General features: G+C 41.5%; 1 protein-coding gene across 1 annotated transcript in view; it reads right to left on the bottom strand.

Moving 5' to 3' along the window:
• The window catches only part of LOC119415892 (anoctamin-1-like), a 43,209-nt gene that overhangs the window by 16,321 nt on the left and 11,928 nt on the right, over positions 1 to 14,960 (bottom strand). Inside the window, exons 5-8 of the mRNA XM_037683065.1 lie at positions 13,493 to 13,644; positions 8,149 to 8,203; positions 2,278 to 2,326; positions 104 to 159 (exon numbers count right to left, since the gene is read on the bottom strand). Coding sequence (XP_037538993.1) covers positions 104 to 159; positions 2,278 to 2,326; positions 8,149 to 8,203; positions 13,493 to 13,644 — 312 coding nt within the window. The remainder of the gene's footprint in view (positions 1 to 103; positions 160 to 2,277; positions 2,327 to 8,148; positions 8,204 to 13,492; positions 13,645 to 14,960) is intronic.

The raw sequence follows: 14,960 nt of genomic DNA, 5'->3' as shown, positions 1-14,960 counted from the left end.
ATCAGAGTTCCATCAGAGTACCATCAGAGTACCATCAGAGTACCATCGCAATTTTCAAACGTCAATCATCAATTTTTGCTAATCATGCACTGGTTCTGCTTACATCATGAAGAGGGTAAGCTGCTGTGTAAACACCGCTGCCAAGGAGACTGGTGATTCCTGCCAACACAATACAGACGTGCACGTTAATATGAATTTATAAAATACACAAGTATTCATAATCAGTCTCAATAGCTCAAAACCCAACAACCAAGGACATGTTACTTTTCAACTTTTCAGTTATAACACCAGAAACTCAAACCTCAGTTTACACGTCTGACCTGTATAAGAGCAGTCAGCTAAATATTTCAACCCATCAGCTGCACAGATAATTTATCATGGCTGTTCGCAACAAACAAAACAAAATAAGAACACTGCCCCCCATCACTGAGGGGTTTGAATAGTGAATGTTTTGTAGTTTGTCTGGACTGGAGCTGGACAGGGAATGAAAGTAAACCTGAATGTTTTTATTCAAGTGATTAAGAGTTACACCGTGGACAAGTTATCATTTTTGCTTGTCCGAAGTGGCACAGAGTGATGGATCCTGGCGAGCAGAGGGGGCACTTTTATGCACCACCAGGTGCAATGGAGGAGTCAGGGGGTAGCCAATGGTGGCCTTGGCCCCCACAGATTAATCTTCAGCCACATAAATCATTTGAGGAAACTATAGTTTTAGGTAGTATACAAACTAGGAAGTACATCTTGATTCATGCTCAATAATCCAGGAACATAAATCTAACAAGTCAGGTTCTCTGGACAGATTCTTCTTGTTGAAATGTTTCATCTTTTATCCAAAAGACTTCTTCAGTCTGAGGAGCTGCAACAAACTCGGTCTTATAAACATCCCCTCATAGTGGATCAACCAGTTTGTTGCTGATATCCAGAACTAACTGTTCACATGTAGAAGGAGGACCACCAGCCTGATGAATGATCGTTAGTGCCCTGATGGTCGCTTGCTGTGTGATACTAGCAATAACAGCATTGTAAGAGGGGGGCAGCTGGACACGGAGGCTCCGCCCCTTTTTAATGATGGACGGGTTCTCTTCCTTCACTCCTCTCTCTTTGTTGAAACGTTTCAACAAAGAAGAATCCGTCCAGAGGACCTGACTTAACCTTGTTAGACTAGAAAGCATATAGGGTCCTCATATGATGGGGTGGCCAGTTTACATATTTGTACGGTGGTGGCCATTTTGAATTTTGATCTTGTAACCCAGTTTTTACTTGTGATCTTTTTCTACACCTAGATGCAGCCACACACTAAAATGGGATTCAGCTTATTGTGTTGCTTATTTTTCGCGTTATCATGCTCACAACGTTGCTGGCCGACCGAACGGGAGATGGAGGGTTTTTCCAGTTCCCTTTTTCCAGTTTACTCTGTGAGGAGGAACAAAAACATCACGAGCTTCCTCCTCAGGATGACAGACGTGGTTGATTGGCTGGGACTATAGTCGTCAACTGGTCCTTGTACGTATTTGTCCAAGATATCCGTGCCTTGATGGTCCGGTATGGAAACATTTACGGTTTCACCTCTAAAATAACTATTTCTTACACTCCAAAATTTGAAACAGTTGGGTTGTTGCATAAAATGTAATTAAAAACATTCAAAAAACATTCAATACTAAAAAAATTTAAATAATTAATACGTAATACGTAATTAAAAACAGAATTTTTCCAGTTTCATAAGCCCATAGTTTAATCTCAATGAAACATTAACAATTTCAAATGTTCTATGAAATGAGACCATTTCAAAGATAAAATGCAAAGTTTAACATTAGATGGCAGCAGGGACATATTTACAGACGTGAAGTAGAGATGAGAAATGTGGCTCTTTGAAGGGAACCGGGTCTTGACGATCTGTGTGCTTCATAGAGCTGTTCAGTTTGAACAACAGTGATGTCAGTGACATGTACGACGTGCACCATCATGCACACCATCATGTACGCCACTAGCGACAAACCACATGTTTTATCACCCCCCCCCCCCCCCCCCCCCCACCCCGCTGCACTCCTCCCCTTTGCCTGTTTTCTTTGTCTCAGGGAAAAAGCGAAGGAGGAGCAATTGTCTCTGCATTTGAAGAGGAAAGCATGAAGAAATTACAAGGCAGGAATAAAAATAAAACCAGGAATGACTCTCTGCAACTTGGTTCTTATTGTTCGTTGTAAAGTGCCGTTCAAACGATTCGGATCGTTCGCAAATGTCGCGTCACTTGTAAGAGATACAAAAAAAACCCAGACTTACCCATGTTGTATTTCGTCTTGCATTTGGTTCTTTTTAAAATCTCAAATACCTGACAGGGAAGCAAACAAAGTTAGAAAACCAAACTGCTAAAACATTTATAATAATGAAAACTGTGCAAAGACGGTTATTTACTTGTTTTCGGCCCTCCGGTTTAATACGTCTGTAGTTGAGAATTGTGTTGTAGTTCTTATTTCTGCCACTAGGTGCCTTCACTAATACTGTATGAGTGGTCCCGTGCAGTGTTCACTTACTACATTCAATCTTTATTTATACAGGTTAGTCTCATTGAGCCTCGAGGACTCATTTACAAGAGAGACCTGATTTTAACAAAGAGTGATGACAACAGTAGATGACGCAGTTATCAGTGTGATAGACTCCCTTTAATCAATCTCATTAACAGTGCACGTTCATTGGAAGTGAGTAACATTATGTGTGCTCTGTCCTTGTTTTGTCTAAGCTCAAAACTGTATTTCAAGTCTTGTTAAGAGCAATGATGGTTCGAAGCCTTTTTTTGAGTATTTTGGAGAAGCTAACTGCTAGCCACTTAGCATTACTTATCTGAGGCCTGTAGGTCTGTGTATATGATACTGTTCATGTCTGTGTCTCATATTTTCCAACTGAAATGTTTTACATTGTTGTGTGATGTATACTTTATGTAGCGTTAATTACTGATAAATGTGATAGTTATTTTATGTGCATTTATGCTGTGCATTTTCATCAACCAGGCCTTAGTAGTAGAAAACAGGCTTTAGGTGAACCAACTTGCCCTGATGGCACGCACACAGCTGGATATGTCATTGATTCCTGGGGAAAGTGGAAGGTGATTGTCTATATCAGCTGTCAATCCAGGATGTTGAGGACACATATATAACTGAATTTATTTACAGGTTTCCTGCTTTTTGGAATTGGCTGGTTCCTGGCTTATCAACAAACAAGGAAGTCACCGGCAGCAAATTGGGCCCTGGTCAGGCTGCCTGTCTTATGGCTTTGTTCGTGCCTCGAGCACCCAGACTCAATTGCTTTGCGAACTAAGCCGCAGACTGGATGTGATTTATGCGAATTGCTGGCTACTTGCGACCCCTAGGATTCGCTGGCAGGATGGATCAGACCTCAGGGAATACTCTCAGGCACGGACCAGTGGTGTGTCCACTTAATTAAGATGTTTTAGAACTAAGAGGACCGACTCAGACTCAAGGTAGACATAATCAGTAACATTCTGCCTGTTCCCATCTGATTTCGGCTCCCTGGCTGGCCTTGACAGGCCACTTTATCTCAATCCGCCTGGAGACTGTAAACTTGATTCTCTGCCCCCTCCCCTCTCCCACCGAGGAAGTCTATGGACCAATCAGAGGGCCCCGGCTGAATAAACATTCCATCATCATTTCAGGACTCGTTGGATTCTATCTGACACTGTCCTTGGTCGACCTCGGCACCCTTGAGAGTGTTTACGGATCTCTTCAGAGGGAACTGAGCGATTATACCACTCTCATCCAAACTCTTACTGCGCTTCTGGGGTGTCCTTGGACACACTCACCGCCCTTGCATCCCCCCTCCTCTGTGGAATGTCGGTGTCATTACGTGCTTGTGTGCGAGGTTTTTTTGTTTTGTTTTTTCATTTTTAGGCTAGCAATCTTCAGCCAGAGATTGAGAGCCTGTTAGGAATTTTTTTTGCCTCCAAAACCTATGTGGTCACTTTCACCACTTTTATTGTCTGTCTAAACAGGTCTCACTTGTAAAAGAGTCTTTGAGGCTCATTGTGATTTATCTGAATAAAAAAAGGTTGAATGAAAAAAATAGTTATGTTTTTTTCCCATGAAGATATTTAAGTTGCATTGTAATATGGAGTTTCATAGACTAGTACTTATAATGTATATCTGGTTTATCCTCTTGTAGAAAACCACACACACATACACACACCGAGATACCCAGGAGTGTTGATGTTCATGCTCAAGTCTAATTAAAGACAAGTTCAAGTTAAACCCAGAACCTGGACATTTTCTCCTTTTATCTCAACTCACCTGAACATATATAACTGCTGACCTGACCCGACACCCTGAAGTGATTGCTAATCCACATACAAACCAGCTACTGTCCTCATTACAAAAAGTAAAAATGAAATAAACAGCAAAACTAATGGAAAGTTCAAGTTGTGTTTATTTGTCATATGCAGGTTAACACAAGGTTAACACAAGGTTAACAGTACAATGAAATGCTCAGGATGAGAAGAACTGATTTGACTCACAAAAAAAAAAAATCTAATAACAAACCAACAAGAAATACTAAAAGCATGCAATAAGGGTACAAAAAAAAGTATCAAAAGGTGAAGAAGTAATTTTAATATTTACAATGTCCTAAAGAAAGATAGTAAATGTAGTGAACTTAATCTGGTGTCACGACTAAGCCTAAGGTCAAAATCCTTGACCTTAAGAACCTTGTGGGACAGAAACTGTCATTTTATTGATTTGAATCCAGAAATACAGGTTCTCCCATCCTGAGACTTTCTTTCTTGAAGATTCAAGTGAAAAGAACACTCTCTTTTTTATTATCATTACTATTTTACAAATGTTGATAATCAAAGTGTCTTAGTTCAAACCATTTTAGATGTTGCAGTGAACTAATCAATTTTATTAACTGTGTAATGATTTTTTCTCATGCAAAGTTAGAACTCATGTTAAAGCTGTTACAGAGTAATTATGCATTTTCTGATTTTCTGTCTTTGAATGAGCAAGTGTAAGTTGGTCCAAGGTTGGAGTCAAACGCAAAACCAGTTGTTGGAACGAACTGTCATGTTTTTAGAATCCTCTCAGACATAAATATAGAGGTTTTTGGCACCTGTTTCTGAAACGCGCCAAAACAAAACTCTCTCTGTCTGTGAGAACATTTCTGATCTGTCCCATAACAATTCTTGCTGCATTCTAACCTTTTACGTCACAAAACACACCCCGTCTGGTCGGTTCTGGCCAATGGGAATACTCCCAGATGGACCGGAAAAAGAGCTCTTTAAAATGTCGGTACTTCCTGGTCTACTCAGATCTGTAAACTACTCAGTTCTGCTGGAGTTCTGTGAGGGTTCCACTCGGTTCGGTTGAGTTCAGTTCTGTTCAGTTCTGTGCGGAGAAGCCCAGTTCTGGGAGACGGGAAGATCCTGACATGACAACAGAGCTCTTCCGAGTCATGGGAATATAACACTTTCCACTCGCCACTACTTCTGACGAGCTACAGCCATCCTAAGGAGACGCTGGACAGGTAGCGTTAACGGAACTCCATATCTGCTGATTAATCTCAGAAAGGTAATGAGTCAAGTTTCCTACCAAGCGTACCGAGGTGAGCTGGGTTCTGATGGAGAGTGTCGGTTCTGGTGAACACTTCCCCTCACATACCATCTTTACTCCCTTTAACTTCTTTCCCATCTTTAAACTTTCCTCTCAAGTAGAAATTCTTCCAGATATTTTAGAAATGTCTGTGTAAAGTGCTCATCCACATCCGTGTGGGTAAAAGAGCATAATTGTACAGTTTTCATAAATGTCTGTGGTGAAGCAACGGAAAAATCATGGCCGTATGATTTTTCCTGATTGATTGATTATGTTGTTATTTTCATAATTTGCCAAATTAATGTAAATGTTTGATGTTAAACTTTGATTCTGTAAATAAATGACCGCATTCATTTTGATGGGTCAAATATAAATGACGTCTCACGTTTGCATTTCATTTGAACTAAGACACTTTGATTATCAACATTTGTAAAATAGTAATGATAATAAAAAAGAGAGTGTTCTTTTCACTTGAATCTTCAAGAAAGAAAGTCTCAGGATGGGAGAACCTGTATTTCTGGATTCAAATCAATAAAATGACAGTTTCTGTCCCACAAGGTCCTTAAGGTCAAGGATTTTGACCTTAGGCTTAGTCGTGACACCAGATTAAGTTCACTACATAAACAACAACATGGTAAAATATAACAGTGCAAGCAGGATGAATTTGAATGAATAAGTATTTCAAGGTGGTAATATAAGCTATAATGCACATGCTATATATATAGCACATTATTAACATAAACTACACAGGTTGTGTGACAGGTTATTACACAGGTAGTGATACTGATGTATGATGAATTATTAGTTAGTAATTGCCAGTTGCTCAGTGTTATTTATTGAGAGTTCAGTAATCTGACAGCTTGTGGATAATAACTGTCCTTTAGTCTTTTTGTACGTGATGACAGACTCCTGTATCGTCTGCCTGAGGGTAGTAGATGGAAGAGTCCTTGTGCTGGGTGGGTGTGGTCCTTAATGATGCTGCGTGCTTTACGCAGACATCGGCTGTGGTAGATGTCCTGGATGGTGTGGAGACTGCTACCAGTGATGTCCTCTGATGTTTGCACCACCTCTGTAGAGCTTTCCAGCTCTGACTGGTGCAGTTCCAGTACCACCCTGTGATGCAGCCTGTCAGCAGGCTCTCAATGGTGCACCTATAGAAGTTGGTGAGGATGCTGGTGTTCGTACCAAACAAAGAACTGATTGTTGTCCATTCTCATGCTTGCTTCTTTTCCTAATAGCTTATTATCATCTGAGACAGCATCAGCTTCGTCAAGAGAACGTGTATTTTTTGTGCTCAACACGCTCCAATATTTGACTTGGTTAATGTATTTATGCACTGCTCTTTTACTGTTATTGTGAATGATATTACAATGTTCCATGATCCTTACTCTATGTAATAATCAGTCTTCATGTGAGCGATCACTGAAGAGACAGCAAGAGACAATTTTATTATCTTCAAGATTTGATTGACATGATTATAGTGACGTGGTTCGAGCTGTCCGGCTTCCCAGATACCTCATGGTCTCTGTCTGCAGCCTGGTTCTGACAACAGCTTGACAGGGCGGAGGCTGGCGGCAGGGAGTTTCCTACAAAACGAACTTTTTAGTTCGGGAAGTCAGGACGGCTCATAACCTCAGACAGGTGAAGACATTGATAAGTGTGCACTTGCATTGATCGTCTGTGATTGCTGGCTGTTGTCCAAAGCTTTGTAATAAATCTGATGATGTCTACACCTGGTTGTTTTGGGAATCGCTTTATTCCACAAAAAGCTTGTTGACTGACTCTTCCAGTACAGGCAGACAAATCCAAATGTATAATCTTGGGATTCTCGGTAAAATTCATGAAGATGTCAGAAAATGGATGAAATTATAGATGAAGCAAAGGCAGAGCACGTTTCCCCTTTGTCTATATATTGTTTGATGATAGAAAATGATCTCATGAATCACAGAACAAACTTTAAAGAAATGTTTAGAAAGTATTCATTGGATGTAAGTCTGCACCAAAGTGACTTTTGGAGTCAACACAATTCAAGATGGCAGCTACAGCAAAGCAGCGTTAGAAAATACAAACTTGTTTACAACTCTGATGTTTTTACAGGTATTGAGAGTTATGACAAAATAATATGTATATGGAGATATATAACTGGAAAATACCTTCAGGTGTTTAAATCTGATGCTGCTCATATGAAGCCCTAGAGAAAACACTTCTTACCTGTTTGAGTTTTAGGCGAGTGTAAAAAATGATCATATTGATCCAGAAGCTTTTTGGATGATTTCAAAAAACATAAAATTTAGAACACACTTGGTGTTTTTATCCATTTTGTACTAAAGTATGTGTGTTTGACTGTATTAGTTGATAGTGTTTAACAAAAAATAAACAAAATCACATTTAGTTTGTTCCAAGTTTTGTCTGGTACTGTTTTCTCACCATTAGGACTGATGATGTGACCTATGTTTAGGACACATTCATGTGTTTGCTTCACAAAACTGTTCGTTTCTACTTTTTCTTACACGTTCGAGAAGAGTTGATCTGAACACAGTGGGATCAGACTTGGACTTACTATGGAGCTCCTTGTTCTGCTGTCCAAGAAGTTGTCTTTGTCTGAGCAGTCAAACCTGTGGAAACACGAAAGCAGGTTCAGTCTTCAGCCTTTTCTGTTGTTTCTCATCGAGCCCACCATCCTCGCTGCAGTATTAAGTACTTTAACGTGCAGTACATGGACACAATGATACTAGAATACTAGCATTAATACATGAACATGTCAAAATCTCAGATAAACCATGTTTTAATCAGTGTTTAAATTTCCAGGGTTTCCCCTCATTTTTGACGTTTCATTTCTCTCAGTCTATTTATCCCAGTCTGTTTTCACTGTCTGGAAAATGTAAAATTCATTTTCCAGTTTATCACTGATTTCCAGAGTTGCTGGGAACACACTGGTATGTCATCAGGTCCTACTTCCTTCCCCTTCTTCATTCTTTTCAGAGCTTTCCAACCTTCACCCTCACTAATCTTTCCCACTTCCTGGTCCACAGTTTCTATGACCTCTACTCTTCTTTCTCTTTCATTCTCTTCATTCATTAGCTCCACAAAGTACTCCTTCCATCTTCCCATCACACTCTCCTCATTTGAACCATTTCTATGGTAACTGGTAAATGGACGGTACTTATATAGCACCTTTCTATCTGATCAAGATGCATTTTACAACGCAGGCTGTGCCTCATTTACACAGCTCTCTACTAGATCTCTACAAAGCTAATTGAACAAATCATTCTAAAGAGACTAATCAGAGATTTATCACATTCATACACCGATGGGACACACATCGGAGGCAGTGAAGGGTTCAGTGTCTTGCCCATTAAACTAACTCCCACGAAGACTTGTCATTTGTTTTTACACCAGATGTCCTTCCTGCCACCATAGACCACCGAGCTACGACAGCCCTCTGTGTGGAGCAGAGAGCTGCCATCTAGGGCGTCATGAAGGGCAGATGGTGGGGGTTAAAGGCCTTGCTCAAGGGCCCAGAGTGGAACAAACGAGGGTGGAGGCAGATCAGGTGTGGATGTTTCATCTTTCCCACCCAGATTTTAAAGTTGTTGGTCTGGGGAGTTAAACTGGCAACCTTCCAATCACAGGCCCACTTTCTGTAACCTCTGCACCACTGCCCCCCCCCATCTTAAAGATACATATTCACTGATTCTGTTCATAACTTTCATGGACAGAACTTCTCGGTGCAGCCAGAGGATGGAGGGAGTCCGGTTCGGTGGTTCAGGATTCCATCTCTGTTCTTTGCAGATGATGTGGTCCTGTTGGCGTCATTGTGTCGTGATCTTCAGCTCTCACTGGAGCGGTTCACAGCCGAGTGTGAAGCGGCTGGGATGAGAACCAGCACCTCCAAATCTGAAACCATGGTCCTCAGTCATAAAAGTTTGGATTGTTCTCTTCAGGTCGAGGGTGAGGTTCTGCCTCAAGTGGAGGAGTTCAAGTATCTCAGGGTTTTGTTCATGAGTGAAGGAAGAATGGAGCGTGAGATTGACAGATGGATTGGTGCAGCGTCTGCAGTATTGTGGACTCTGTGCTGGTCCATTACGGTGAAGAGGGAGCTGAGCTGTAAGACAAAGCTCTCTGTTTACTGGTCAGTCTATGTTCCTCCCCTCACCTCTGGTCATGAACTCTGGTAAGGATGCTCCCTGGGCACCTCCCTAGGGAGGTGCTTCGGGCATGTCCGACTGGGAGGAGACCCCGGGGAAGATCTAGGACACACTGGAGAGACTATGTCTCTCTGTTGGTCGGGGAACGCCTCGGAGTCCTCCCAGAAGAGCTGGAAGAGGCTGTGGAAAGAGATGTCTGGACCTCCCTGCTCAAGATGCTGCACCCGAGACCTGAGTCCAGAACAAGAGGAAGATGATGGATGGATGGAAACATTCTTAACTGTATATGGAACAAATGAAACAAACTATATTTAGTAAAGAATTTGTCAGACATTATTGATGCTCAAGAAGGTTTTTACGTGCATCTTTGTGTGCACGTGTTTGTTCACATCTCTTGAAAAGTCTGAGCCTACGGTCATTGTGAAATGTTTGACTGAGATGAATGACGACAGTTCAAAGCAACACAAACGTCCTGACATGCAGCGACAAATGTTTCTTCAAACAGAGGAAAGTCTTCGTGTTGGACCAGAAAGTTTTCTTTTGGTTTTACTTGGAATCACTTTCACCAAAGTGACGAGAGAAGTCAAACTAAAAGTGAAATAAATGATTAGAATAAAACTATAGACAAGTTAGAAGTTTGATTTCAGAGGAGAACGTCAGTTTGTGGATTGATTATTTAGATTAAAGCATTGTTTAGTGTGACAGCAGTGATGCTGTTTACAGCCTTATTTTCACCTAGAGTTATACTTCAGGAAAAATTAAGATGCTCCAACTGTCTCCATAAAACTCACAGCCAGATGACCAACTGACGAAGAACAGGGTGTCTCACATCTGCTCCGTGTTGAAGATACGACAGCAGGATCCAGAGATTAAACTTCTTGTTCTTAACAGGAGACAGAACTCAGTTCTGTTAAATAAACACGGAACCAACCGGACACGGCTGCCACAAATCAGACGACATCCTAACATGAGTCAAAGCAGGGATTCACAGAGATCTGAACTTGTCGTTCCTGTTCCCTGAGCAGTTCTGCGCTGAGTCAGCGTTAAAACTTTCTAGTTTCTTCCGTACGGTTCTTGCAGTGAAACTACTTCTGCATATTCAGAGTTATCTTCACTCATAAATCAAAACATTCAGCTCTATTGAGAATAGTCTGCTGATTTTTTACTTTTTGAATTTATATTTTTCTAAATATTTAACTTTATTTAAAATAAAATTACTCAATTTTTTCATCCATCCATCCATCCATCCATCCATCCATCCATCCATCCACCCATCATCCATCCATCCACCCATCCATCCATCCATCCACTGGGGTCACTGGTGCCCATATCCAGCAGTCACTGTGGGAGAGGCTGGGGACACCCTGGACATGTCTCCAGTCCATCACAGAGACAAACAACCATTCTCTCTCTGTCTCTGTCTCACACACCTAGGGACAATCAAGAGTTACCAGTCAGTCTAACATGCATGTTTTTGGTCTGTGGGAGGAAACTGGAGTACCTGGAGAAAACCCACACATGCACAGAGAGAACAGACTCCACCCAGAACGGCCCCTCGCCAGGATTTGAACCGGGGACCTTCTCGCTAAAAGGCAACACTACCAACTGCACTTGTCCAGGTGGCCCTTATTTCCTTTAATTAAAATGGACTGTACTTATACAGCTCCTTTCTATCTTATTTCAAGATACTCAAAGCTCTTTACAACAATCTGTGTCCTCATTTACCCGTTCATACAGCTCTATACTAGATCTCTACAAAGCTAATTGAACAAATCATTCTAAAGAGACTAATCAGTGCTTTAGATCATATTCATGCACCGATGGGACACACATCAGAGGCTATGAGGGGTTCACTGTCTTGCCCAGGGGCACTTTGACATGTGACTGCTGGTGGATTCGAACCCCCGACTCTCGTATTGGAGGACGGCTGCTCAAACCACTCAGCCACAGCCGCCCCAAATTAAAATTTCAAATATGAAAATTAAAGCTTCCATTTCATAAACCTTTGCCATTATTTTATCAACTTGTGTGCACACGTTCATGTGGATGTTCATTTTTGATCTCTTGCAGAAATAGTGTTTTTTCCTTTACTGTGGGTCACATCCGGCCTGCAGAGCTCCAATGAAACATCAGAAACTAAATCGAAACCATTCTGAACAGAATCCACAAATCTGCCCTCTTTTTTTGATGCCTTGTTGTTTTTGATGGTGAAGGCTGTTTACGCAGCCTCCACGTGCACGCTGCAGCGACTGCTTCCTGAGAGACTGCGTTCTGGTACGTAAAGTTGTTAACACGATCTGGACTTTGAAGTGTTCATTTACTGACGTCAGTGCCAGAGGAGCGCAAAAAGAAACTGTCCAGAGGACGTGACCGAGCATTATTGGATTTGGTTGGATTGGACCTGGATGATTGAGCATGAACTGTTGCCAGAGCAGAGAGCTCAGTGTGTTAAAAGCAGGGTGCTGTTTTTAAGGCCTGTGAAATGAAGCAGCACCGTCGACTAGAGACCAATTCAGAGCAGAAACAGACGTCGGAGGGTTCACTGCCCAAACTGTAAGAACCACCGAGGCTTTACTCCAACATCAACAATTGAAACATCTGTTGAAGGCCACCACTTAATGAAATGTGTCTGCACTGAGAGCATCACATTTAGTGGCTGGCTACACCGCTAGAGAGTTGGATCATAATAAATATTTCATATTAAATAAATGGGGGAGTGGTGGTGCAGAGGTTAAAGAAGGTGGGCCTGTGATTGAAAGGTCGCCGCTTCAACTCCATCAAAAATGTTGGTGGGAAAAGTGAAACACCCGCCTCAAGCCTCACTTGTCCCACCCTGGGCCCTTGAGCAAGGCCCCCGTCCACCACCATCTGCTCCCCCTGACGCCCTAGACAGCAGCTCTCTGCTCCACACAGAGGGCTGTGGGAGCTCGGTGGTCTGTGGTTGTATCAGGAAGGACATCCGCTTAAAAATAATTGTCAAGTCTTTGTGCGACTCAGTTTGCTGTGGTGACCCCTGAAGAAGGAGCAGCCGAAAGAAGAAGAAATAAAATGTACATATATTGGGTAGAGTGGAGTTGAACCAGTTGGTCGGGCCTTCTGCGACAGCCACAGTTTATTTTGCAGCTCTTTGTGAGCAGCATCGTTCACCCCTGATGGTAATTTAGTTTATTGATCATCCATTTGTCAAGTTTCTAGATGAATGACAAACTTTCTTTTGACCAATATCATTATCTGTGGTTGTATCAAACCCAGTGCAGACAGACACTGAGAACTCAAGGATAAAATAAAGGATATCTATTTATTAAACAAATATTCAAAAAAGCTGATGTGGCAGCAAAACTTACATTTAACACAGGATCAGGGAAACACGGAAGAAACAGAGCAGGACAGCTGTGGAAAGCACAATACATGAACAACAAGGAAACACAAAGACACAGAACCTAAAGAGACACTAACAAGACACCATGATGAACACCTGGGGTGATTGGGATTGGACAACATGAAGGAAAGAACACTGGAGAATGAAGGAAACACAAGAATATACATAAATAACACAGCACACACAGATTCTCACAAACATATTTGTAATTGTGTGTTTATTTATTAAACGTTCTCACATTAAGTGATGAAGTTCATTGATAATAGTTATAGTTGTTCTTTTCTTTCATTTGCTGCAGCTTTGTTTAATTTCTTAATTTCTCTGTGTAAGTCAGTTTAGTGTACGGTGACATGTCCGTTGGGTGTACAGGCTCTTACAGGTGCTGTTTTTCCCTGGAGAACGTGTGGGACAATTGTTTGATGTTTGTCTGATGATGTTCCTCAACGTGAGGGTGCAGCGGCTCCGAAACTTTACTGACAAGAGAGCTGATCTTTTTCAGAACACTGCTGGATGGCTGCACTTCATATACCTGGAAATACACAAAAACACATTAAACCAGTTGAAGTGTATGAAACATAACTGGGAAAGATGGAAATGGTTCAGCTACATTGTTATGATATATTCATCCATTTATATAATTCATGGAGAAAACACGGAGAAAAAGGTTTAGCCTGTGTTCGAAGTAAAATAAAAACAACAGTTTCTGTATTTATGTATCTTGTGAAGTTTCCAACCCTGCAGCTCAAATTTAAACATTGTTTAATAAGTTAAGAAGATCAAAGTTCATGCTCAATAATCCTGGATTTACCTGGATTATTGAGCATGAACTTTGATCTATTGTAATGTGGAACATCAGTGACGCCCACGACCCGAAAAGGAAGAAGCGGGTAAAGATAATGGATGGATGGCTGGATGGCTGGATGGATGGCTGGATGGATGGATGGCTGGATGGACGGCTGGATGGACGGACACTTCTAGCAGGTCCTCAGCATCATCGCCACCAACTGTAAGCTACAAGTAAATATATGAACCACATTACCCCACAATACATTTGTTCAAAACAGGAAGTCATGGCACAATTTGCACTGGTTTTGATTGAGTTAAAAGAAGGGAACACGTGACGAATGACACAGAATGAATGATTGGTTAAAAGTTGAAAACAAGGAGTTGATGGGAGAGACGGGTGAGGCAGTTGTCACGTCTAGACTGGACTATTGCAATGGTTTATTATCTGGGTGTCCAAATACTTCTTCAAAACGTCTTCAATTGATCCAAAATGCTGCTGCCAGAGTCTTAACTGGAGTTACTGGGAGAGATCATATCTCTCCAGTTTTAGCTTCTCTCCATTGGCTCCCTGTCAAATCCAGAATAGAATTCAAAATCTCATTTCTAACCTACAAAGCTCTCAACAACCTAGCTCCATCTTACATTCGAGATTTATTGTTCCATATTTTCCCAACAGAGCACTTCACTCTCAGACTGCAGGTTTACTCGTGGTTCCTAGAGTTTCCAAAAGCAGAATGACTTCCAGTTCTCAGGCTCCTCTCTTGTGGAACCAACTTCCAGTTTCTGTCCGTGAGGCTGACACATTGTCCAGTTTTAAGACTTTCCTTTTTGATAAATCCTATAGTTTGGGTTGGCTTGGGTTTCCTGAGCTGTCCCTTAGTTATGCTGCTATAGGCTTAGACTGCTGGAGGACAAACTGACCACGTTTCCTCTCTCTGCTGCCGTCTTTACTCGCTCTACTCTTCCTGTTTGTATTTGTAATTGTTTCTATCTTAACGGGCGTTTTTTCATCTTTCTTCCTATAGAAAGTACACCTGGACTATAGAAAGTACACCTGGA

The sequence above is a fragment of the Nematolebias whitei genome, chromosome 10 (assembly GCF_014905685.2).
Source record: "Nematolebias whitei isolate Nwh7 chromosome 10, NemWhi1, whole genome shotgun sequence".
In the NCBI taxonomy this organism is placed as follows: Eukaryota; Metazoa; Chordata; class Actinopteri; order Cyprinodontiformes; family Rivulidae; genus Nematolebias; species Nematolebias whitei.
Note: the sequence above shows the minus strand (reverse complement) of the source record. Positions and strands in the feature narration are given on the sequence as shown.